Source organism: Hevea brasiliensis, chromosome 3 (assembly GCF_030052815.1).
Source record: "Hevea brasiliensis isolate MT/VB/25A 57/8 chromosome 3, ASM3005281v1, whole genome shotgun sequence".
Lineage (NCBI taxonomy): Eukaryota > Viridiplantae > Streptophyta > Magnoliopsida > Malpighiales > Euphorbiaceae > Hevea > Hevea brasiliensis.
In genome coordinates this window covers 106,795,443-106,822,219 of record NC_079495.1, presented here as the reverse complement: position 1 = coordinate 106,822,219, position 26,777 = coordinate 106,795,443, and the positions used below count along the sequence as shown (strand labels likewise).

General features: G+C 34.4%; 1 protein-coding gene across 3 annotated transcripts; it reads left to right on the top strand.

Moving 5' to 3' along the window:
* Positions 1 to 335: 335 nt before the first annotated feature.
* LOC131178753 (protein PIR) lies at positions 336 to 26,063 on the top strand. Of its 3 annotated transcripts, XM_058144428.1 has the most exons (30): positions 340 to 728; positions 1,053 to 1,125; positions 2,374 to 2,438; positions 2,636 to 2,713; positions 6,037 to 6,156; positions 6,243 to 6,313; positions 6,468 to 6,560; positions 8,452 to 8,521; positions 8,597 to 8,661; positions 8,934 to 9,129; positions 9,271 to 9,422; positions 10,904 to 10,997; positions 11,129 to 11,344; positions 12,638 to 12,849; positions 13,439 to 13,580; positions 14,843 to 15,011; positions 15,280 to 15,356; positions 16,330 to 16,500; positions 17,347 to 17,423; positions 17,502 to 17,604; positions 18,526 to 18,645; positions 19,309 to 19,452; positions 19,793 to 19,942; positions 20,034 to 20,177; positions 20,777 to 20,864; positions 22,097 to 22,224; positions 23,203 to 23,410; positions 24,735 to 24,907; positions 25,112 to 25,318; positions 25,639 to 26,063. In XM_058144428.1, the coding sequence occupies exons 1-30, from the start codon at positions 675 to 677 to the stop codon at positions 25,831 to 25,833; spliced, it is 3,855 nt and encodes a 1,284-aa protein (XP_058000411.1). In that variant the 5' UTR covers positions 340 to 674; the 3' UTR covers positions 25,834 to 26,063. The 3 variants fall into 3 exon arrangements, with proteins under 3 accessions (XP_058000413.1, XP_058000411.1, XP_058000412.1); XM_058144429.1 differs by lacking the exon at positions 1,053 to 1,125 and having other exon boundaries at positions 341 to 728; XM_058144430.1 differs by lacking the exons at positions 19,309 to 19,452; positions 19,793 to 19,942; positions 20,034 to 20,177 and having other exon boundaries at positions 336 to 728.
* The last annotated feature ends 714 nt before the right edge of the window (positions 26,064 to 26,777 follow it).

Genomic DNA, 26,777 nt, shown 5'->3' with positions numbered 1-26,777 from the left:
CGTATTTGCTTAATGGGGACGTTTACAAATCTCCGCTTGAATCTGAAGCAACGAGACCAATATAAGAATAATCTTCTCATCTCATGATGCTCCTGCGATTAAGCAACCGTTGGTGTAGACCCGCTCGGGCTGCGGTTGGAAATTGAAATCAAATTGATCTAATTAAAAATTGAATTCATATGAAATTAGTTCTTAATGGCATTTGTCTGATAGGTGACATATGAAATTACTGAGAAATTTAATTAAATTCTATTAAAATCGGAATTAAAATTAAAATCGACATTAAAATCAAAGAAGACGTGTGATCCTCCTAAATGTTTTAACTGAAATCACCGGTTCGGGCCGGAATCGTTGGCCACCGCCACTCTAATACGGAGTACAGTACCATCGTCAATGGCAATAAAGTAATTAAAGTGACATATGATGTCGAATTTAATAAATGAGAGGGTTGAGTTCGCCATCTGATGAATGCTTGTTCAGGCTCAGTTCCAGCACCAAATTCCGAGTCCAACTCACCTAACCCGTTTGGAAATCATTACATTTCCCGATCTGTCTTCCGTTGAGAATGCAAATGTTTTCATCATCCAAGCCAAATAGTTTCTCTAACTTTTGACGCATACTTCAAAGCTATAATTCTCAGAATTCTAACTATACCCACTAAAGAAGAAGGCTAGATGGCAGTTCCAATAGAAGAAGCCATTGCAGCTCTCTCTACATTCTCTCTTGAGGTAACTTAATCATTCCATAAATGAGAGCTTTAATTGGTACTTTTTTTTTTTTTTGATATTATGAAATATCCTCGTGATGATTCTTTTCTTTCATTAGCAGAAAATTTAAAACTTTTCAAGCAATTTTTACTTCAAGAATCAATATTAGTCCTTTCTGTTCACTTTAAAGAATCCATCTCATATGTATATATTCTTTTCCTGTTCACATTATTTTCTGCAATTTTTAGGAAAAGAGCTACAATTGGTATTACTTTTGTGATTTGAAATTGCATCATTGTGCTTATTGTTATTACTTTTTCTTTTTTTCTCGAAATTATGTAAAAGGATGAGCAACCAGAGGTGCAAGGACCAGCGGCTCTGGTGTCAAGTGAGAGAGGAGCAACCGGTAGTCCAGTTGGTATGACTTTGTCAATATTTGTAAAAATCCATGAATTTTGACAGTTTTTTACTTTTAACCAAACCTTATAATTTTAAAGACAAGACATTAACTCTGATTAGTATTACAATTATGGCTAGAGATGAGCTACACAAGAGCATTCCATAACTTACAAGAATTTCAAATCATAACTTGTTTCATTACGGATGGTTTAGATCCCTTTTTTGGGCAAAAGTAATATATAAGTGAATTGGTTTTACCACGTTCAGACAACAGCATGGATATACTTAGAGAATAATACAAGTATTACTTTGTTGATAAATGATTTTGCAGCTTTGATATATTTGCAATACTAAATTACTAATTACCTTAAAACGGTTTGCTAAAATAAATGAAGGATCAAAAGTCATGAATTTTTTTGAGTAATATAGTCTGTTTGTATTAAAACTTCGCCTAAGTAATTTGTGTTTAGCCGGTCCCAAGTCCGGATAAAGGAGGAGGGTTGTGGTAGATGACAACTAGCGTAAAAATTTCGTTACACCTCGTGATATGAATTCAAATGCTATAAACGTTAGGGCATCCTCTACTTTACCGTACGATCGACTATGTTATATGGTAGTGAGTGTTGGGCACTGAAGTAGTCGTATGTGTTTAAGATAAGAGTTGCGGAGATGAGAATGTTAAAGTGGATGAGTGACCATATTAGACTGGATAAAGTATTAAAGAAAAGGCAGGGGTGGTGCCAATTGAAGATAAGTTGAGAGAAGGGAGATTGAGGTGGTTTGGTCATGTGAAGCGTAGACATACGGAGGCTCCAGTTAGACAAGTAGAGTATATTAGGTTAGAGTATAGAAAGAAAAAAAGGGGTAGACCTAAACTGACTTAGAGGAGTGTAATACAACATGACTTAAAAGCATTACACATTTCCGAGGATTTAACCCAATATCGTTTAGGGTGGAGAAAGAGAATCCATATAGCCGACCCCAAATTTTTGGGATAAAGGTTTAGTTGAGTTGAGTTGAGTATAGTATATTTGCATTAGCCTTTTTTATAGTTTAGATTAACATTTTTTGGACAAATGGCATTGTTTGAAATTCATAAATTACCACAGTTGAAGTCTGGATGTTAAACACTCAAAAGAAGGGAAAAAACATTGATATATTGACTTATGTTTATCCATGTTATACCTAGTCACCTTCCCGATCCCCTATACATGCAATGGTGGCCTCATTGTATACTCATTGTTAAGGAGTTGCTTTCCTTCTGTAGAGTACAGTGATGTTTCTGCATATCGCTTATCTCTATCTGAGGACACAAAAGCTCTCAATCAGCTGGTATGTGGCATTTGTTTTCTCTCTTTTGCTTCGACATTTTCCCCATAACATATTTACTTGCACCCCATTTCTGTTAGATAGCTTTTTTTTTTTTGATAATTTGTTAGATAACTTGGTTATTTGGAGTTAAATATTATTACATTTGATAAGTGCACTTCTTTGGTGGTTTTTTATGGTAAAATCTGCAATATGCGCAGAATTCGCTCATTCAAGAAGGGAAGGGGATGGCATCAGTGCTTTATACATATCGCAGTTGTGTCAAAGCACTTCCTCAGGTGTGTTTAAGTTTCAATTTAAATAATGCAACCAGGGACGTTTTATGTCCATTGGTTGAAATGGGGCTGAGAACCCTTTTTTTAATGTTATCAGAGTATTTTCCTTTCTATCATTTTTTTGGGCTAAGATGGCTTTTTTTTTGGTGTAATTTTGTGCATAGTTGCACATCCTTTCCCCTTTGTGTGTCACATCCTTCAAAAGAGAGCACAAAGAAAACCAATTTCCTGAAGATAAAAATTGGATAGTTAGAGATTAATGACAACACATAAATTTTAAAGGGTCAAGAAGCCAATTATGATCATGACTATTGGTGGTTAATCTTTCTGGTGAAGTCCATTTTTCAGCACTAGCTGAATTTATTTTGCTACTTACTGTACTTGAAGTATGTACTCTTGATATGTTTCCTTGCCTCGTGTGCAAGTAAAGAATTTAAACAAATTCATTCTAGGGGCAGACACAGAATATTGGTGGGGGCAAAATTAAATGGTATAGGAATGGAAAAATAAAATATGATACTCTTTTTTATGTAATTTTGTGCACAAGTTGCACCTCCTTTTCCCTTTTTGTGCCACTCCTACAAAAGAAAGCACAAAGAAAACCAAATTTCCTGAAGTTAAAAATTGGATAGACAGAGATTAATGACAACACAAATTGAAAGGTCAAGGTGCGAAGTATGATCATGAATATTAGGTTTTAATCTTTTTGGTGAAATCCATTTTTCAATAGTAGCTGAATTTATCTGGTTACTTACTGTACATGAAGTATGTTCTCTTGATTTGTTTCTTTGCCTCGTGCTCAGATTTTATAATTTAAACAACTTAAAGTCTTAAACTGATATATTAAGCCCAAGAAAATTCATTCCAGGGTGGGACACAGAATATTGGCGAGGGAAAAATTAAATAGTATATAAATGGAAACATAAAATATGATACAATGTGATACAATATATAGAAACATGATTCTTTTGAAAAAAGACAGAATATTAAAATATACATATTATATTTTAAATTAATTACATTGCAAACATCTATATATATAGATATATACAAACTCAACTCAATTAAGCCTTTATCCCAAAAATTTGGGGTCGGCTATATGGATTCGCTTTCTCCACTCTAAACTTTTTTGGGTTAAATCCTCATAAATGTGTAATGCTTATAGGTCTTGTTGTACTACTCTCCTCCAAGTCAATTTAGGTCTACCTCTTTTTTCTTTCTGTCCTCTGACTTAATGTGCTCTACTTGTCTAACTGAAGCCTCCGTATGTCTACGTTTCACATGACCAAACCACCTCAATCTCACTTCTCTCAACTTATCTTCAATTGGCACCACTCCTACCTTTTCTCTAATACTCTCATTACGGACTTTATCTAGTCTAGTATGGCCACTCATCCACCTTAACATTATCATCTCTGCAACTCTTATCTTAGATAAATACGACTCTTTTAGTGCCCAACACTCACTACCATATAACATAGCCGGTCGTATGGCTGTACGGTAAAATTTTCCTTTCAACTTATTGGGAATCTTGCGATCACATAAAACTCCAATGGCACGTCTCCACTTCAACCATCCGGCTTTAATCCTATGACTAACATCCTCCTAACATTCCCTATCTACTTGAAGGACTGAGCCTAGATATTTAAAGTGATTACTTTGAGACAGTACCACTCCATTCAAACTAACTCCTTCCCTATCACCAGTTTGGCCTTTACTGAACTTGCAATGCATGTATTCTGTCTTCGTTCTACTTAACTTAAAACCCTTTGACTCTAGAGTATTTCTCCAAAGCTATAGCTTTCTATTAACTCCTCGTGTCTCATCTATCAAAACAATATTATCCGCAAATATCATGCACCAAGGAATACTCTTTTGTATATGTTTCGTCAATTCATCTAAAACTAATGTAGAAAGGTAAGGGCTTATGGCTGATCCTTGGTGTAATCCAATTGAGATCGAAAAATCTCGTATCCCCTCCCACTGTGCGCACAATAGTAGTTGCTTCTTCATACATATCTTTCAACACTTGTATGTACCTAATAGATACCCTCTTTTGTTCTAACACATTCCATAAGACATCTATTGGAACACTATCATAAGCCTTCTCCAAATCAATAAAAATCATGTGTAGATTTTTCTTCACATCTCTATATTTCTTCACATCTCTATATTGAAAGATCGCTTCCATAGTTGAACGACCGGGCATGAAACCAAATAAATTGAGAGAGATAGAAGTATCATGACGTAGTCGATGCTCCACAACTCTCTCTCACAACTTCATAGTATGGCTCATGAGTTTAATTCCCCAATATATATATATACACCTAAAAAATAATTAGGTTTATATATTGTTTTTGTTATTTTGCTTTTTATATTTATGTTTTAAGCATCTCTTTAAGATTATAATTAGAACTCCATCATTAAATTTTAATACATATACCAATTCCTAAAATTTCTTGAAAATTTTCAAGATTTTCAAAAACTTTTGACATTTAATTGAAATACAATAAATAGCAAGAAACTTTTTTAAAGTTTTCTAGATGTATTTAAAAGTACTTGATAGGTTTCAATGTCTAAATTTTTTTTATATAAGAAAATTGACATTCTAGAGGTTTTCATGCTTTTTGGAGAACTAAAATTTAAATATTTAATTATCAAAATCAATAGAAATTTATATATTGTATTCACATCAAATATTAAATATTATAAGAAGACATTACATAATATAACTCTAGTTATATGAAGGAAATGTGAATATTTCTATATGTGATAAATAGTTAATATTATAAAAAAAATAAAGATTAATATTTTCACTTTTGCATTGAATTAATAATAATTGTTGCAATAAAGGGTTACAAACATATACTCACTATTTAATAATATGTTTATAAAAAGAAAATATATCCACATAATATTTTCCTAAAACAGATGGTAACAATTAGTAACATAAATTTAACCCAAAAAAATGTTTTTCAACAAGTTTAAAAAATATAATTAACATATTATTTTGTTTTTTGTGGATTAAGTTGGAGGGCTTTGGAATGAGGGATCAAATTGAAAAGAAGGGGCCAATATTGGATGGGGGCTAAATTGAAAAAAATTTTTAAAAAATATAGGGGGAGGGAGGGGGGTGGGGGGGGGAGGTAAAACTTGGGTGCGCCTCTAATCCATTACACAGAGAACCTATTCACAGTTGGCTGTTAACATACAGTGAATTCCATGCCCTTTTGCTGATAATAAAAGTCTAGTAAATTATGTAATTTTTCCAGTTCACTTCCCTTGCTTACAAAAAAAAAAATCTGAGACCGTATTTGATGTGGCAGCTTCCTGACTCTATGAAGCACAGTCAGGCTGACTTATATATGGAAACATATCAAGTTTTGGACTTGGAGATGAGTCGTCTGCGTGAAATTCAGCGATGGCAAGCATCAGCTGCATCCAAAGTATATGATCTTTTACCTTTTCTTTATTCTTTTTAGAATTATTACATGGTCTGCATTATAGCTCAACTGTTAATTTGCCAATGCAGCTAGCAGCTGACATGCAGCGCTTTTCTAGGCCCGAACGTCGTATTAATGGTCCTACAATAACTCATCTATGGTATGTGGCAATTTTTCCTCCTTTTTTTATCACTTATTTATTAATTTGCAAATTCTCATCACTTTGACTGCATCATTTTTCTTATTATTACCTTCTTTTCAAGTGCTGACCGCTAGAAAAGATGCTTCTTTTATTAATATATTCTTTGCTTCAGGTCCATGTTGAAGTTACTTGATGTTTTAGTGCAACTTGATCATCTTAAAAATGCTAAAGCAAGCATACCTAATGACTTCTCTTGGTATAAGAGGTATGAAAATAATTTGTTTGTTTTAGTTGAACCCACTTGGTTGGAGGGCATTAGTATTTTAGTTGTTTTATGTTCATGTTTATAGTTGTCTATGTTTAGGAGGAACCCTTGTGCTCCATGATGTACTCTCCTTTCTGTCTTTCTCAATAAATTTTCTTTTCTTATAAAAAAAATGTCCTTTATGTTCTTTAAATGCATACAGTTAAAGTGGCTGGGAGTTGAGAATGTTTTTTTTTTTTTTTTGGTATAAAATAGTGAAAGATTGTCTTCATTTTAACTTACTACCACAATGAATCTCTTTAGTGCAACTTTTTTTAGCAGTTTTACATTTGTTTTAATCTTATTTTGGCTCTAAAGCCTACAAAAAAGTCCTAAACTTTATCACAAGCAGCAAAGTCTAATAACTATGAAATATTATTTTGGTCAAATTTAAACTGATGTGATATGAATATTTTGAGTACAACTCAACTCAACTCAACTAAGCCTTTATTCCAAAAATTTGGGGTCGGCTGTATGGATTCGCTTTCTCCACTCTGAACGATTTTGGATTAAATCCTCAGAAATATGTAATGCTTCTAGGTCATGTTGTACTACTCTTCTCCAAGTCAATTTAGGTCTACCCTTTTTTTTCTTTCTATCCTCTAACCTAATGTGCTCTACTTGTCTAACTGGAGCCTCCGTATGTCTACGCTTCACATGACCAAACCACCTCAATCTCCCTTCTCTCAACTTATCTTCAATTGGCACCACTCCTACCTTTTCTCTAATACTCTCATTACGGACTTTATCTAGTCTAGTATGGCCACTCATCCACCTTAACATTCTCATCTCTGCAACTCTTATCTTAGATTCATAAGACTCTTTCAGTGCCCAACACTCACTACCATATAACATAGCCAGTCGTATGGCTGTACGGTAAAATTTTCCTTTCAATTTATTGGGAATCTTACGATCACATAAAACTCTCGTGGCACGTCTCCACTTCAACCATCCGGCTTTAATCCTATGACTAACATCCTCCTCACATCCCCCATCTACTTGAATGACTGAGCCTAGATATTTAAAGTGATTACTTTGGGACAGTACCACTCCATTTAAATTAACTCCTTCCCTATCACCAATTTGGCCTTTACTGAACTTGCAATGCATGTATTCTATCTTCGTTCTACTTAACTTAAAACCCTTTGTCTCTAGAGTACTTCTCCAAAGTTCTAGCTTTCTATTGACTCCTTCTCGTGTCTCATCTATCAGAACAATATCATCCGCATACATCATGCACCAAGGAATACTCTCTTGTATATGTTTCGTCAGTTCATCTAAAACTAATGTAAAAAGGTAAGGGCTTATGGCTGATTCTTGGTGTAATCCAATTGAGATCGGAAAATCCCTTGTGTCCCCTCTCACTGTGTACACAATAGTAGTTGCACCTTCATACATATCTTTCAATACTTGTATGTACCTAATAAATACCCTCTTTTGTTCTAACACATTCCATAAGACCTCTCTTGGAACACTATCATATGAATATTTTGAGTAATTTGATTAAAATTTGATGTTTCCAATTGTCTCCTCTACCAGTTTGCAAAATTATGAATACTATTTCTGGCTATTAGTCCTCTCAAACAGTTTTTGCTTTTGTATGTATCTTTTATCTGTATGATTATCTTTTTTCATATGAATTATGTTTTCTGTCTGAGGTTTCTTACTAGCTGTGAATTTTAGCACTTTCTCTTTCAATTGCTTAAGTTTTTTTAGCCATTTTTTCACAAAATAAATAGAGTCAGCTGCCTGTTCTGCTCAGTAGTCTAGCCTCCATCCTTGACTTCTTTCTTCCTCCCATCCCCAACCCGCCACCCTTGCAACTTTTTTCACTAATTCCTGCTTTTATCAGGACATTCACACAAGTCAGTGTTCAGTGGCAAGACATTGATTCAATGAGGGAGGAGTTAGATGATCTACAGGTTTGGTCTATTTACCATTCCAATAATGTGGAGTAGTGGGTCAATATCTTATAACTTCATCTTTAACTGCTGCAGATTTTCTTAAGCACAAGGTGGGCTATCTTGTTAAACTTGCATGTAGAGATGTTTCGTGTGAACAAGTATCCTTATTAATTATTTCTGCCAATTCAGTGTGACAGCAGAGAAAATAATTTACTTTATTTGACATTAAAACTTGATCTTGTTGGATGCCAATTCTCTGTGATACCTTCTTAGTGAACTTGGAAAACTTTGTCTATGGTTTACTTATTCTTCTTCTTATTATCTTTTTTATTTTTTAAAACTTCGTGTTTTTATGTAGTGGCTTTTGCTTTTTTTAAAAAACTGCAAAGTTGCATTATTAATTCCTTTTGAGGTCCTTGACAAAAAGTAGTGTAGAAGACATTCTTCAGGTTCTCATAGTATTTGCTGTTGAGTCACTGGAGTTGGATTTTGCACTTCTATTCCCTGAGAGACACATTCTTCTGCGTGTTTTACCTGTTCTTGTTGTCCTAGCAACATCATCAGAGAAAGATGGCGAGTCGCTGTACAAGAGGGTGAAAATCAATAGGCTAATTAATATTTTTAAGGTATGTGGCGATATCTTCTTGTGCATGTGTTTTTCTAAAACATCATATTGGTTTTGAAGTTTCAAAATAATTTTTCTTCCTGCTGTTGAAACCTAAAAATATTTCGTTGATGTTTTCTAATTTGTTTTTCTTTTGTGGCAGAATGATCCAGTAATTCCTGCATTCCCAGATCTTCATCTTTCTCCTGCTGCAATTTTGAAAGAATTGGCAATGTACTTTCAGAAGTTTTCTTCACAGACTCGTCTTCTCACCCTTCCAGCACCTCATGAATTTCCACCCCGAGAGGCACAAGAATATCCTTAGCTTCAATTTTCATTTTTATCATGCATCATTTTTCAGTTGATTAAGAAAAATAGCCTCACTTTGTTTTGACAAATATTGTCACGCATATAGGTCAGCATGGTAAAAGCTTGCCTAGTTATGTAAGTAATTGGAGCTATGGTTGTGAGGGTAAGAAAATTATGGATTACTATATTGAAAGTTCTGCAATAAGGATGGAGTTTTAATTGTTAATAAAAAAATTGCAGCTGGAAAATAATTTAATATCTGGTCACCTATCTGGAAGAAATGGTTCAAATTGGGTTTTATGGATTCAAAAAGGTTTTAGTTGACCTGAATTTCACCGAAGTCCATTCATAGTGGGATTGGGCTTATATTTTATGCCTTGATTACTGTATACTTTGCATTTAATGTCATTTAATTGTTAAACATTTTTTTATTGATTTATTCTTCTTCTTTTTGTAAGTATTTTGCTACATGCAATTTTGTTACTAAATCAAATAACTTACTAAATTTGATCAATATGTTAAATTTGATCAAATATGTTGGGGTAATAAAAACCTAAATTTGTCTTGGCAGTTTGGGGGTGGTTTGGTCCGTAATGAGAGTATTAGAGAAAAGGTAGGAGTGGTGCCAATTGAAGATAAGTTGAGAAAAGAGAGATTGAGGTGGTTTGATCATGTGAAGTGTAGATATACGGAGGCTCCAGTTAGACAAGTAGAGCACATTAGATTAGAGGATAGAAAGAAAAAAAATCGGTAAACCTAAATTAACTTGGAGGAGAGTAGTACAACATGACCTAGAAGCATTACACATTTCTGAGGATTTAACTCAAAATTGTTTAGAGTGGAGAAAGCGAATCCATATAGCTGACCTCAAATTTTTTGGGATAAAGGCTTAGCTTAGTTGAATTGAGTTGAGTTGAGTTGTCTTGGCAGTTTGGGCCATTTACCATTATCCTGTCGAAATATAATCCATCTACATATAAAGAAAGAGGAATAAAAAAAGACAAGTGTCTTCATGATGTTGCTTAAGAAAATGGTTTTAATGTGCATTGAGATGATTTGGATATCAACGACCAAATGTTATTAGAGTCTTATAATTCTCATTATGTTGCAAATTGCAATTACGTCTGATTTTTATACATTTAACTGCCACAAAACAAACAGAGAAAGAAATAAAATTTTATCTTCATAATTATTGTTTGCAAAGGTTTTAAATTTGGAAGTGAAATCAGTTTGCTTAAACTGCTTCTTATATGTGTGAGGCTTGTGATCAATCAATTAAAGAAGCTGGTGAATGTCCATACTGTTTCTTGTTGTTGGAATAGTGAGAGGAATTCTTTTATTCATTGCTTATTGCATCCTTTGCTCACATATGCTCCTGTTAGATCCATTGTATAGTTGAAACAATAAGTGTTTCTGGTTAAATGCTATGGAGATTGTTTGCTAGATCTTTAGTAATAGTATCATTAATGACCCTTAACATAGTTCACCTATCAGAGACAGTATCTGATTGTCAATCACATAGGAGCTATTCGTGCAGAGCATGATGATTTTGCAATTCGTTTTGCTTCATCGTTAAATCAGGTACGTTACCTCCTCAACCCAGTCTTTTACTCCTCTTTCTGTATACACTGATGACTAACAAGAAATCTTCTTATCCTTGTTTTACAAGAGTCTGATTTGTGTTTTCTTGCGTTTTAAACTTGTTTATACAGCTGTTGTTATTGAAATCAACAGATGGTGCAGATATTGAGTGGTGCAAAGAAGTCAAGGGAAACATGTATGATATGGTTGTTGAAGGTTTCCAGCTCTTAAGCAGATGGACAGGGCGCATCTGGGAACAGTGTGCATGGAAATTCTCTCGCCCATGCAAAGATGCGATTCCTTCTGAATCAAATGGAACTTCTGCAACAATTTCTGACTATGAAAAGGTATATTAAGGTTTTTTGTTTTTTTGGTTGGGTTGGTCAAACTAAGTAAAAACAATTACAGAATTCTTTTTTTATGCTTGGTTGACATGTATTTGATATGCTAATGCTTGGCTTTGCTCTGCTCACTTGTGAGCATAAGCTCCAATTATTTATAAACAACTTGGAAGGATATATATATGCTCATAATTAAAATGAACAAATTTGAGAATTATTGCCTTGCATAGCATACACATGACATGGAATGATATGGTTATCTATATCAACTCAACTCAACTCAACTAAGCCTTTATCCCCAGAATTTGGGGGTCGGCTATATGGATTAAGCTTTCTCCACTCTAAACGATTTTTGGTTAAATCCTCAGAAATTTGTAATGCTTCTAGATCATGTTGTACTACTCTCCTCCAAGTCAATTTAGGTCTACTTTTTTTTTTCTTTCTATCCTCTAACTTAATGTGCTCTACTTGTCTAACTGGAGCCTCCGTATGTCTACGCTTTACATGATCAAACTATCTCAATCTCCCTTCTCTCAACTTATCCTCAATTGATATCACTCCTACCTTTTCTCTAATACTCTCATTACGGACTTTATCTAGTCAAGTATGGCCACTTATCCACCTTAACATTCTCATCTCTGCAACTCTTATCTTAGACGCATACGACTCCTTCAATACTCAACACTCACTACCATATAACATAGCGATCGTATGGTATGCGGTAAAATTTTCCTTTCAACTTATTGGGAATCTTGCGATCACATAAAACTCCTGTGGCACGTCTCCACTTCAACCATCCGGCTTTAATCCTATGACTAACATCCTCTTCACATCCTCTTCACATCCTCCATCTACTTGAAGGACTGAGCCGAGATATTTAAAGTGATTATTTTGGGACAGTACCACTCCATCTAAATTAACTCCTTCCCTATCACCAGTTTGGCCTTCACTGAACTTGCAATGCATGTATTCTGTCTTCGTTCTGCTTAACTTAAAGCCCTTTGACTCTAGAGTACTTCTCTAAAGCTCTAGCTTTCTATTGACTTCTTCTCGCGTCTCATCTATCAGAACAATATCATCCGCAAACATCATGCACCAAGGAATACTCTCTTGTATATGTTTCGTCAATTCATCTAAAATTAATGTAAAAAGGTAAGGGCTTATAGCTGATCCTTAGTGTAATCCAATTGAGATCGGAAAATCTCTTGTGTCCCCTCTCACTGTGCGCACAATAGATGGTTATCTATATCAATTCTATTTTTTTGCTTTATAGGACAAGCTTGTTGAATTATGTTGTAGGTGGTAAGATATAATTATAGTGCTGAGGAAAGGAAGGCACTTGTTGAACTCATTACCTACGTAAAGAATGTTGGATCCTTGATGCATAGATGTGACACATTGGTAGCTGATGCCTTGTGGGAAACAATACATGCTGAGGTTCAAGATTTTGTCCAAAACACTTTGGCGACAATGTTGCGAACTACCTTCAGAAAGAAGAAGGATCTTTCAAGGTGCGCATTTCAGTTGGTACTTTGTGACATGTTTACCAGTTTCCAATGTGAAATTATTGATTTGTAATATCCATTAAAAGCTTGGTGCTCAGTATTGTATCAGCTAGTATGAATAATATCATCATTAAAAAATGGAAGTTTTAATGGGTAATTTTTGGTACAGTAGCAGTGGAAAAGTTAAGGGGCATCAACAAGAAACTGACTTTTCTTACTGTGTCAATCTGTACTTTTATTTCCTTGATGTTAGTTTCTGCTAAGATAGCTGGTGAACTAGTTCAGCATGTGTTGCTAACCTCATCATGAGTACTTAATTTATCCACTTAATTTCTCATATTGCAAAATTTCAAAAGACTACTTTACCGACTTATTAAGGTAATTTAGAGCAATGCCATTGTTGAAGAAATAACCAAAATAGAATCAGAAATTAGTGCTAGCAGCATTTTCTAATTGTTCTTGCCAATATTGTGCCAAAACAATCATATTGAAATTTCTTAATAAGCTAATTAAGACAAAATCTGCATATTCTAAATGGTTTTCCATTTAAAAGTTTCTCATTGCTAATTTGCTTTGTCCAATTGTTGAATTTCAGGATTCTTTCTGATATGCGGACTCTTTCAGCAGACTGGATGGCAAATACAAGCAAGACTGAATCTGAGTTACAATCACATGGAGGTGAAGATAGTAAAGGGAACTTCTTTTCTCCGAGGCCAGTCGCGCCAACAGCTGCACAGGTTATTGCTTATCTTTCAGCAGACGTAACATTTATTGAAACCAGTTGGTGAGGAATATTTTTAGGCTAATTTAAAATAAAAGAGGGCAAAAAGATTCTTGTGAACTTAATTATGGACACAACCACTAAAGGTTTAACGGATGACATGTGGTTTTACTGGTACAAAAGGCTTACATATAGGTTTTTGATATCATCATATCAAATACGTATCTTTGTACTTTTGCTGTGGATGAGGTTCTTAACACATTTATGAAGAGTCTTGTGGTTGTATGATGTTTGCTAATAGTATTAAGAAAACCTTAGAGAAGGAAAGATAAAGGAGAGTGGTTAAAGCAACTAAAGCACGAGGTTACATAGGCTTCAATGGAGTTGAGTAATAAATGGTTGACTAAGGATATAACTGATTCATGAGAAATGCTAAAAGAGTCCTTTTTCGATACTTGGAATTATCAATTTTGATATATAGAACTCGATGCATATAAGGTGTATGCCTGATAAGTTTTAATGAGAAGATCCTTGGGTTGAGAGTGTCATATGATGTACAAGGTATGATATGGGAATATCATTGGGTGTTTGAGAAACAATATATTCAAATTTCAACTTCGTGAGATCTATTACAAATCCTGATAAAGAGTAGAATAAAAATTAAAGTATCCTGAACAGACTCAAGTCACAATAATTAAGGATAAAACAAAAGAATTTTCTTGGGCTTGTGAATGAGGACAAGGAACAGGGACAGATTAACATTGAATGTTGTGCAAGAACTCAAGGGAGGCCCAAAAAACATGGGTTGAAATGGTAGAAGTGGGTGTAATTACAGGACTTTCTACTTTAAGAGAGGGGTCATTTCCTTCCAAATTTTCCCATTTTGGTAGATTCATATTTAAGAATTTAAAATTTTTGCCTTGGACTTCACCAGCTTTTTCCCTCTTACTGTGTTTTTCATGTTTTTGTGGAGAGAGCCTCTTCCTGCTGAAAAAATCAGTCCTGCTTGCATGTCTGCAAGCTGAATTGATGTTTTAGATAGTGATTTCTGGTGCCAAATATGCTGCCTTCCTGAATATGATAAATTTATGCTGTTAATCAAAGATGCAATTTTACATTGTAGATATAACATTTGGCATTAGACTGTGGATGTATCTTATGCAATCGTCCTATATTTGTCTTGCAAACTTATTATTTTATTTGGAGGCATTACAATATAGTAAACACATTCTTGTGTTCTAACTTCCTGGAATGAGACTGTCAATTTTCATTATTCAGGTCCATTGCTTGCAATTCCTGATATATGAAGTGGTATCTGGTGGTAATCTTCGGAAGCCTGGAGGGCTTTTTGGCAATAGTGGGTCTGAGATTCCTGTAAATGATTTAAAGCAGTTGGAGACCTTCTTTTACAAGCTTAGTTTCTTCCTGCATATATTGGACTATTCAGGTAATTTTCTTGCCTATGTGCTCTTAGTCGTAACGTGAAATTTTCTTCATGTTTTCCTCTCCATGATGACATTGTATCATGTCATTGTTATGTTGTTTATTTAACACTATCAATGGCTATGATAATGATGACTCTTGAGGTTACTACAACTAAATGTGTTGTATGTTCCCTCCTGTGCTTGAGTAGGTTAAGATTTTTGCTTTTCTGCATTTGTAAATTTCATGAGCTATTAAAATGAAAGTTTAATTTTGGTTAATAATTTTTGCAGCAACTATTGCAACTTTGACGGATCTTGGTTTCTTATGGTTTAGGGAATTTTATTTGGAGTCTTCTCGTGTTATTCAGGTAAAGAAATGAGATAGTGCTATCATTACTAATATAATTAGAATTTATTTGTATAACTTTTCTGGCTCTTGAAATTCTTGGAAAGCTAGATTAAAATGATTTAGTGTGCTATTCTGGAACGGTCAGATGTAGAAACTATATTCTCAGTTAAATTGTACACATGATGTAGAAAGCAAGGGGCCCACAAAAAGCAAACTTAAATGCAGAATCACCTATATAGCATTTTTGAAGAGCGTTGAGTGTATCTAGAATCTTTTGCAACTTTTCCTGGAAATGGAGAGGGTCTGGTGACAGCAGAGATGCTAAACTTATGTGGACTTTTTTTTTTCTACTGCTGCATTATGGAGTTTTTGATGCATAGGATTGTGTGCTCTTTTGAAAAATCAGACTATGTCCTTTAATTTGTTCAAGAACGAGTGTTCTTTTTTCCTGCATATATATTAACATAGTATGGGAAAAACAGTCAAATGTTACATAAGGATGCATCAAATCTGAACAAGGTTTCTGGGTCAAAGAAAGGTGTTTTATGTAACTGATTTTTGTTTTCTCTGAGAGCATAAATAATTAGTAGGTTTGCAGGTGAATCATCTAGCTGCTACTACTTATGGCTGGAATATACTATGTCATTCTCAAGTTTAGCATAGAGAATTTTTTATAGACTTTGTGCCGCCAGAATGTTGGCGAGATAATGTGGAAGAGAATTAATTGCCTATTTTGAAATTGTTTCAAGTGGACAAGCAGTAAAATAATACTCATGTCAAATAAAATCTTTCTATAGCAACTGCCTACTCAACTGTATCTTGCACTTGCTTTTCATGTATGAGTTTATTGAAACAATTTTTATTAGCACAATTTCTATAATTGTGAAGTTGATCTCTCTCTCTCTCTCTCTCTCTAATTTTGTTGTGTACACACATTGGTTTGCTTTGTTGCTTTCTTGACTTGTGGGAACTTGTTTGTTGTCTTTGCCTAGTTTCCCATCAAATGCTCTCTTCCCTGGATGTTGGTGGATCATGTGCTTGAGTCCCAGAATGCAGGCCTTATTGAAAGTGTTCTGATGCCATTTGACATCTACAACGATTCAGCTCAGCAAGCTCTGGTGATGCTAAGGCAGCGGTTCCTCTACGATGAAATTGAGGCTGAGGTAAATCAATATTTGTTTCTTTTCTATGTGTAATTATCTGAGTCTCTTTTTGGTATGTGAATATTTTATTTTTACTATTTTGATAAACTGTTACTTCCCTATTGATTACACTGTTTAAGTCAGATAAATTTCTTTTGAGTTTTTCCTATTATTCAAGCAGTTAGGTTCTTCAACTATGGTGGATCAATTAAGCTGTGCAATTGTACTGTAAAACCATTGAGCAGTCCTTGAAAGAACTTCAACATTCTGTCATGAACTTGTAAAGAATGGCTCACAATTCCATATTTAGATATGACTTTACTTACACGCACATAAACACTATATTCTCAAATTATTATTATTATTTTTTTCTATCAATCGAGCTAGATCTTTTGCTCATCAAGCTGAATTTGAATTCTCATTGCAGCTGGTGTCTTTTTGCATTTTGGACCAGAAATTTACCTTTATTCTGGAACTCACTCAATTCAACCAAGTCCCTTAATCCTTGTATCATAGGGCTGGTTACATGAATTCTGTTTGTGCCTCTCTATATGGGAGTAATATTGTCCATATTGATTCTGTGATGATCTGGAAAACCATATGGAGTTATTTATGTTTTTGCATTATGCGGTGCTTGTTTCATTAGCTGGGATTTTTATTGCATGAAACATTCGAAGCATTAAATCATCTCACATTCACATGTTCAAAGAGACAAAGGCCTGCATGCATAACATGACTCTTAGAATCCGTGTGTTTCTACACTGATTTTGGTCCAATAAGTTAAATGCAATGCTTTCCTTTTCTACAATGGAATGCTTTCCTTTTGTACTAACTCAATGGTTGCAAATTTATATTCTCTTTTTGTAGGTGGACCACTGTTTTGATCTATTTGTTTCAAAACTCTCTGAGACTATTTTCACATATTACAAGAGCTGGGCAGCGAGGTATGCCCTATTTCAGCTACTGTAGTAACTGTGCTTTGAAAATCTAACAACCCATCTATTGCTTGCTAAATTCTGTAGTGCATTACTTGATCCATCATTCCTTTTTGCCTTGGACAACGGAGAAAAATATTCTGTCCAACCTATGAGGTTCACTGCTCTATTTAAGATGACTAGAGTAAAGGTAATACCATAGCTTTTTATTTGTTGTTGTTAATGTTTCTTTTCTATTTTGCTCGCTGATTTGTTTTCTTCTATCCAAAATGTCTTGCAAGTTGCCAAGCACCATGACCTTATCCCCACTTGGCATGCTAACAATGACCTGAAATATGAAAATGAAAATGAAAATTGTTTGTTAGTCTTTTTACTACTATCTTTGACATGAATCCTTTGTCAATTGTCTTCGATTAAGAGATCTTCTTTTTTTTTTCATTTGGTCATGAAAGTCCTTACAAAAATGAGAGCAACTGAGGCAGATTTGGTGAAGGGGTTCAATGTGGGGACCTTAAATGGGCATGGGATCAGTGTTTCTCACCTTTTCTTTGCTTACGACTTTCTGATTTTTTACCATTTTTGTGCTGAGTAAATTTTTTTTTTTTGTTTCTGATGTATTTTTCTTAACTTTAAGGCAGTGTTAGCCTGTTAGGGTTGAAGGTTGATGAAAAGTAAAATCATTCCATTAGGTGAATTTGAGAACATCCAGAGACCTGCAGTGGATGATTTATCCTCTCATTGCCTATTTGGGCCATTTAATGGACATTGGTAAACAGAAATGAGACCATGCTCTTCATTTCCAATAACTATATATTTTTATGCAGTGATTATTGCTTTTGTTAATAGGCTTTATAAAGGTGAAAAAACTGTTTACTCCTTGTCTACATGGTTGGCATTCCTTTTATTGTTATTGATATAGCTGTACTCTTAGTTATCAAAATGCACACACACACAGGTATTTCCTAACATCAGAATTGAAGATGAACCATACATCTTCTTGTGATACTCACCATTACGATATTGGTTCTTTGTCAGATAACTTTTTATATTTATTTTACAATTTAGACATTGTCTTACTTCCTCACTTCTTTGGGATCTTTATGGTGCACAGTTGCTGGGGAGGACCATTGATTTAAGAAGCTTGATTGCTGAGCGGATGAACAAAGTTTTCAGAGACAATCTTGAGTTTCTATTTGATCGTTTCGAGTCACAGGATCTATGTGCAGTAGTGGTAAGTAAATCAATTCGTTGTTCTTCTAAGTAATACAACTGTTAAGTAATCTCATGTTAAAGTATAGAAAGTTTTATATCGTGTTACCTAGTATTTGGGTCTCTCCACCTATCAACTTAAGTTTTTTGTTTGGGTTATTGAACATGGTATTTGAGCAAGTCATTGTGCCATCCATTGTCCCGATTGGCTGAGCCCACTTGTTGTTGTTGTCTTTTTTTTTTCTTTTTTTTTTTTCCTTTTGTGAATTGTGCTAAATAGTCCTGTTATGGAAAGTCAATAGTTATAATTAGTTATATTCCTTATTAATATAGGATTTATATTCCTAATTAGTGTACGATTTATATTCCTAATTAAAAAAGGATTCCTATTCATTGTGGTATGGCACAATTATAAGAAAGAATTGTGTGTATATATATTTGTGTAATTTGCTTTGGAATTAATAAATAATAACGATGTAGCCTTTGATTTCTCTCTTCTCTTCCCTTTCTTTCTTTCTTCTACTTCTACTTCTTAAATATTAGCAAGTCCCATAATGATTAGATGCATGCAATGTATGGGCCTTTCTATCAACTATCTTGGACTATTAGGTTAGATCCTGTGACAGTCAATTATATTTAAATCTGCCATCCATAAATTCATAACCAAAAGATTATTTTGTTGCAGGAATTAGACAAATTACTGGATATCCTAAAGCATACCCATGAACTGCTTTCTAAAGATATTTCAATAGACTCATTTGGTCTCATGTTGAATGAGATGCAAGAAAACATCTCACTTGTGTCATTTTCTAGTCGACTTGCTTCTCAGGTGTGGGAAAACTTCTTCTGGCTTATCATTATCTTGGGGCATCAACCATAGTTTTGATGCATTATATTTGATTTTATAATGCATCTCTTTCTTAAAATTCCATGCTGTGGCATATATTATAACAAAAAATATTTTCATCACCACATTACTTTTCTTCTTCCTAACATTGATAAGACACTGTCTGTAACAATATATTGATTCCCTAACACAGATGGTTCCAGATACATAACTATAGAAACCTCTTTCGACTGTTATAGGATAATGCACTGATATGGTGGTACACTTTTACCAGATTAGAATTTGAGGATTCACTTGATCAGTTTTTTCTTATGCCCATTAGATTTGGTCAGAGATGCAAAATGATTTCCTGCCAAACTTTGTTCTTTGCAATACTACTCAACGTTTTGTCCGATCATCAAGAGTTCCACTTGTTCCTGTTCAAAAACCATCAGTTCCCCATGCCAAGCCTAACTTCTATTGTGGTACTCAGGTGGTCACCATATTTTGATTGGAACTTGTCAATATGTTCTTTTTTTCCCTCATATTTTTGATCTTCTATCTCTTATCTGTGGTCGTGATAGGAGTTGAATTCTGCACATCAGAGTTTTGCTCGCTTGCATAGTGGGTTCTTTGGAATTCCCCACATGTTTTCTGTTGTTAGACTTTTGGGATCCAGATCATTGCCTTGGCTTATCCGAGCCCTCCTAGATCATATATCAAATAAGGTATGCCATGCTTTCCAAATTTAGCTTATTTTCATTTCTTGATTAGAAACAGGATTTCCAGGATAATTGGTATTCAATTCTGTTTGAAGGATCCATCATCCATTATATCTCATCTCTGATTTTTCCTTTTTTTCTATAAGGGATGAGCCATGAGGGTGAGTGGATTATGAATTTGGAGTAGCTAGCACCTGCATGTTGCTATTCTTCCGTGATCATCCCTTTTCAAGACAGTTTAATCTCTTTATTGTGGTTTTTCACCTAGCTACATCTTTGAGAGGATATGTAATTGTATTGTTTCATATCAAGTACTTTGTCTATTTATGTCCAAACCTGTTATTGGCTACTCTTTAGGAAGCAGCTGAAAATTTGGCAGCATGAGATGTTAAGTTCTTGCAATATTATGTTTTATCTTTTATCTGCTTCCAAATTTTAACCATTCTGAATGACTTATCTGTCACATCCCTGCATCAGCATCAACACACAATTTGTTTCCCTTCATTAGTCTGTAAAGTATTCCGTAGTGTCATGCATATATTGAGTTTCTAGAAGATCAATTTCAATGAGATTCAGTCTAATTTTTCATGTTTGGCATGTTTCAGCTAACTACACTTGAACCCATGATTACGGGATTACAAGAAGCATTGCCAAAATCTATTGGATTGCTTCCTTTCGATGGTGGTGTTGCAGGTACATAGTTGTGTCATGATTCTGAAAGTGTCTTCATTTTTCTCTTCTTATCGTTATTGCTGGAGGTGTAAAAGATGTACATCCATTTGTACACTTGTTTACCCCACACATGTCTATTGAAATGCGGAACTTACAGGGCATGCAAATCCTTGGGATCAGTGAATAAAAGTTTATGGGTACAGCTAGGGACTTGATATTTATTTAGGAGACTTAGAAATGTAAATAAAGTTGTGGAAGAACAACATTGGCAGAATATACTTCGATATACTATTGGCATATACGCAAATGTTTCAATGACAACAAATGCTTGATATTTTCTAAGCAAATACCACTTAGATTGATTTTGATATCTCAGTGAAATGATGCCAAATTGGTCAAAACATCCACCTGTTAGTATCTTAACAGGTGTCATGACCAGTGTAATTGTAGTTAGAACAGCCTTTATCCTAATAATTCCTGTCTGTAGCCTTTTTCTTTTATTGTTATTATTATACTCTTCTCCCTTTTCTCAGCAACCACCAATTCTTTCAAGTCATGTTTTATTATTCAATGAAGTTCATGGCTAGTTAAATTCCTGGTTTAATGTTGATTTGAGTCATTTTGCTAATTTTGTGAAAAAAATTCACAGTAGAGGCAACCAACCTTCTCTGATCTGGTCCAATTCTGCTACATTGCACCTGATTCTTATTCTGTGACCCATTTAATTATTAAAAACCCTGTTTCTTAGGTGTTTCATGTTGGTAAGAGATTCCTTTGAGTGTAGAAAATGTAGTACAAAATCTATGTGAATGATTGTGAGCGCTGTGAACTTGACTCTAGTGTATAGGAGTTTCTGTGCAAGTTTATTTGTTTATCCCGGGGAAAAATATTTGGATGGTGAAAAATAATATTTATTTTCTTTTCCACCATACACCTGCATCCTTTGATCTTTTTTCAGTAAAAAAGGGAATTAGTGAAATTTTTTTGCTATTATATGATGCTGAATTTTATGTTGTAAACTTGACTAGTATATAATAGTTTCTTTGTTTATCCTAGGGAAAGACATATGGATGGTGAAATGATATTCATTTTCTTTTCCACCATACACCTCCATCCCCTTTTTTTCAGAAGAAAAAGGGGGTCAATTAAAAATTTTTTGCTATTATGCGATGCTGATTTTATGCATTCATTCTCTGTGTGCAATAACTTTATCTCATTTTTCCTCTTTCATCTTTTTAATTTTCTGTACTCAGGTTGTATGAGGCTTACTAAAGAAAATCTTAATTGGGGGACAAAATCAGAGCTCAAAGCAGAGGTTCTTAGAGGGATAAAGGAGATTGGAAGTGTATTATATTGGATGGGGCTTCTTGACAGTGTATTGGTTAGTATCCTATATTGTTCATTTAATCATTACAGCTTCAACAGGTGTAGATGTATAAGCTATGCATACATCCAGTTCAGATTTTATCATGTTATATTCTTATTTTTATAGCATTGCCATTGATGCTTTATTGTTGCATTTCTCCTCTTTTTATTTAAGCATTTTATGAAATATTGTTAATATAACTTATATTTTCTGCACTGGACAATTGATGGTATATTCTGTTGGAACCTGGTATTTTCTATTGAAATATTGAACCCTATGCATTAAGCTTTTAATGGAGGGATTGACTTTAAACCCACCTAAGCGAACTACATTTATATGTGGGACAGCAATATGAATGCATTTTTACATCATTTTTGGGTGTAAAACAACATGTAGAAGTGTCAAGTGTAGAATTCAGCAGGAGAAATTTAGATTTTGACCTCACAATTAATTGTTAAGAATTTTATTGTTGAAAGGAAGCTTGACAACCAAACTCATTTGTGCTATTCATCTCTAACAGGCTGATATCTTTTGTCACATTGTTAAATGAATTGCAAGTGGGTGTCAAAAGGTTAATTCCTTTTATTAGCCTATGTTGTATTATTGCCATTGTTGTAAAATGATTAGATCCTTGGTTAATTCTGTTAATGGAGTAATTATTGCTCTTTGCTTTTAGTCATATGTTCAATAGAGCATTGCAGGGGCTCCACATCTATCGCCACTTATAATGTGGCTGTGGCCTGTGTGAATTAAAGATAAGAATTGAGAGAAGAATGGAAAAGCTGGAGTCTAAAAACATTTAAAGCCTCTTTATTTAAGTACATTAATTTAAGAGAGTGAATTGCTTACCTGACAAGGTGATGACATTGATCTTGTCTGATAATATTGACGTTGTGTGAACAAAACATCATGATTGCCCTCTGGCTGATCAGTGATATGATTGGAAATCAAAGTTTGTAGCTGCTTACAGTTGCAGTTTCACATGTTTGACAGAGGGAAGTTGATACCACGCATTTCATGCAAACAGCCCCTTGGTTGGGCTTGCTTCCTGGTGTGGATGGGCAGATACTTCATTCTCAAGATGGCAGGGATAGTCCTCTTGTCAATCTTTTCAAATCATCTATTGCTGCAATTGTATCTAACCCTGGTTGTCCAAATCCCTCATCTTTCTTCACCATGTCAAAGCAGGCAGAAGCTGCAGGTGCCTACTATGTCGTTTACTCCATACGTTTTATTGTTGTTTAATTAGTTGCCAAAATTAATCAACAAGGATTAAAACTCTGACCAGTTAACATTATACTGTCCATGGTAAAATTTACCAGAAATTAGTTTTATGGGAAGGTTGAATTAGGAAGGAAAGAGTGAACAAGGTAGATATAGGGAAAGGATCGAGAGGAAAATATAGATAAGTAAATAGGAAATCTGATTACAAGCATCTGACAATATCCCGGAGCACTGTATTGATTTGCTGCGTTGTAATACTGGACTTTTTAATTGTAGATGACTTTCTAAAGATATTACTGCTGTTGTGGGATAAAAAAACTATTGCAATAAAAATTGAGAGGACTTGCAAAGCGTTAATCAACCATTCACAAATCCCTTTTTCCATGCTTGTGTTCTTGCCTATCACAAACTTGAATTAAATGGGCAGAGGCAAGTGAATGGGCCGAGTCAAGAGTCCATAACGAGTGAGATGGGTTTAGGTTAGAATTAAGCAATTAGGTAGCTAGTCCTTCACCCTTTAAGCCCTTTGAATTCTTTGTAATCTTTATATGTGGGACTCTTGAGATTGCCTATCCAGGAACTTGGCAACTTTCAATTTAGGCAGCTCTTTTACACACAGAAATGCTAACTAAAGGAAATGCGCCTCTCTGAAGTTGGGACAAAGTCTTTTCTTATAACAAAAGATAAAAACAACAGATGTTTAATGCGTATTTCTTATCCCTTATGCAAGATTCAATTCAAGTTTGCTTCTGGATAGGAATGGCAACGGGGTGGGTCGGGGGTCCCCTCCTCCCCACCCCATAAGAGTTCTAGGTCGGGGCAAGGACTTCCCCGTTGGGAGAGGGGCGGGGCTGGTTTCTCCATGGGGACTTTTCTTTTTATTTTTTCTTTTTAATTTATTGTTAAATAATATAATTTATTTATTAAAAAATAAAATATAAGTTAAAAATATAAGTTTTAATCATAATTTTAATAATATTTTTTTTTGCTAACATTATAATATTTAAATACATAAATACATAAAAATAAATTAGTTTTTAATAAAACAGTAGTATGTTATTGTAAGGGGTGGGTTACGGGGATTCGCTTGGGGATGAATCAGGTCGAGTTTGGGAACTTTTGCCATCCATACTCCTAGAACTAATTATAAATTTGAAATGCAAATAAATTTGAAATATTCCCTTGAGCTCCAACAGTGGTTAATTACTCTATTACCTGCCATCCATTATATTCCCCATTTAATGCTTCATTTTTGTTTTAGTTTTCAGTTTTATATTTCTGGTGTCTCCCTTTTGTTGCAGATCTTTTGTACAAGGCTAACATGAATACTGGAAGTGTGCTGGAATATGCTCTTGCTTTTACCAGTGCAGCACTTGATAAATATTGTACTAAGTGGAGTGCTGCTCCCAAGACAGGGTTCATTGACATAACAACTTCAAAAGATTTCTACCGTATATATAGTGGCCTTCAAATAGTAAGTAACATTGTTTACCATGTGTCTGAATACATAATCTTCTTAATGGTTCAATACGAGAAATTCTGCAATTGTATTTAACGGTTCAAATGCTTGAAATATGATATTAAAGTACTATCACAATAGCTACCTTTGGTAAAATCATAAATGGCCATTTGATTTATTTTCCTTTCTGCTGATCTGTTTCTAATGCTTTAACTGTAGGGATACCTGGAGGAGTCTGATAAACAATCATTCAACTATCATGAAGTGCTGGGTGATTCGGTTGCATGGGGTGGTTGCACTATAATATACTTGCTTGGTCAGCAGCTACATTTTGAGCTCTTCGACTTTTCATATCAAATCCTCAATGTTGCTGAGGTGGAGGCTGGATCACTCTCAAAAATGCACAGGAATCCTAATCTTACTCAGGTATAGAAATTTACGCTATTCCTAGAGTAGTTCTTGACATTTGTTTTGTTGATTAATATATCTCTATGTATAGAAAATTGATTTTGTAGTCTCTTTTTCTTTTGTTAAAATCTCATTGTGAATTTAAATAAACGGTTGCAGATCATTTTCTACTAGACTTTATGTGTTTTCACAGTTCCATTAGGGCATGTCTGTTAAAAAGAGTTAAAAGAAATTTTTGATCTTACATAGAACCAAGAGCAGTAAAATACACAATTTTTTTTCTGACCTGCTATCTCTCTGATATTTTTGCTTGCTTAATTCCCATGTTCTTTGTGAAGGGATGGGAAACTTTATTGGAAGCCATGAAGAAAGCAAGGAGGTTGAACAATCATGTTTTCTCCATGCTAAAAGCGCGCTGCCCCTTGGAAGACAAGATAGCTTGTGCTATCAAGCAAAGTGGCGCCCCTCTGCATCGGATTAAGTTCGAGAACACTGTTTCTGCATTTGAAACCCTGCCACAAAAGGGTGATTGAAAGATTCCTGCAACCCTTTAATACTTCAGGTCCTTTTTCTCATCATATAATGTCCATAATTATGGCGTTATCAAGCTGTAGGTGCTAAGATGTTTCCTGAACAATATGTTAAAAGAGTGTGAAATGAAAACGTATAGTCTACCCATAGAGGGGAATTCTTTAACTGCCATTTGTATTCTAACAGATGTCTGCGTAGTCGAAAATGAAGTGTTGGCATTTCATTTTTGAGAGCTTCAGCTTATTAACTGTGTGTGCCAGTGGGAATGGGATACTGCTTGCTTGTTCTGCTTTGGCAAAAAATTGGCACTTAGCTTTCTTTCATTCCAAGATTTTGCAATGAGAAATGGGCAAAGACCTCCATCATTTTTATTATTCTTTCTATTCTTCAAAAAAAGAGGTATATATATATATATATATATATATATAGAGAGAGAGAGAGAGAGAGAGAGAGAGAGAGAGAGAGAGAGAGAGAGAGAACTTTGGTACCAGAATCTGCTGTTGCTGCTAAACAAAAAGTGTTCCCAAAAAAAAAAATGTTGCATGATACTATTAATTATACTAAAATTGTCTTATAATTACACTTAAGTGGTTAAGCAGTGTTATTCCATTTCTTCAGTCAAGTTTTTGCCCTGGTCTAATTCATTTCTTGTCCTTGACCTTTATCTAAAAAGACACTTGTCATCCTCTCTTTTACTTGATTAACATTTGACACCTGAACTTTACAAAGTTCAAATGTATTCGTCATTTTAATTTCTATTAAAAGTTAATTTTTAAAATTTGGAGAAGCCTAATTAAATGAATCAATGGGAGAGGGAAAAATAAGTAAATTAAGTATATGACTTTTCCCTGATTTAATTTGATTAATAATTATGAAATGAAATCTAATTATCATAATAAAATTTTCTATAAATTGAGTGACTATGAAAGAAATTAAGGTGATTTTC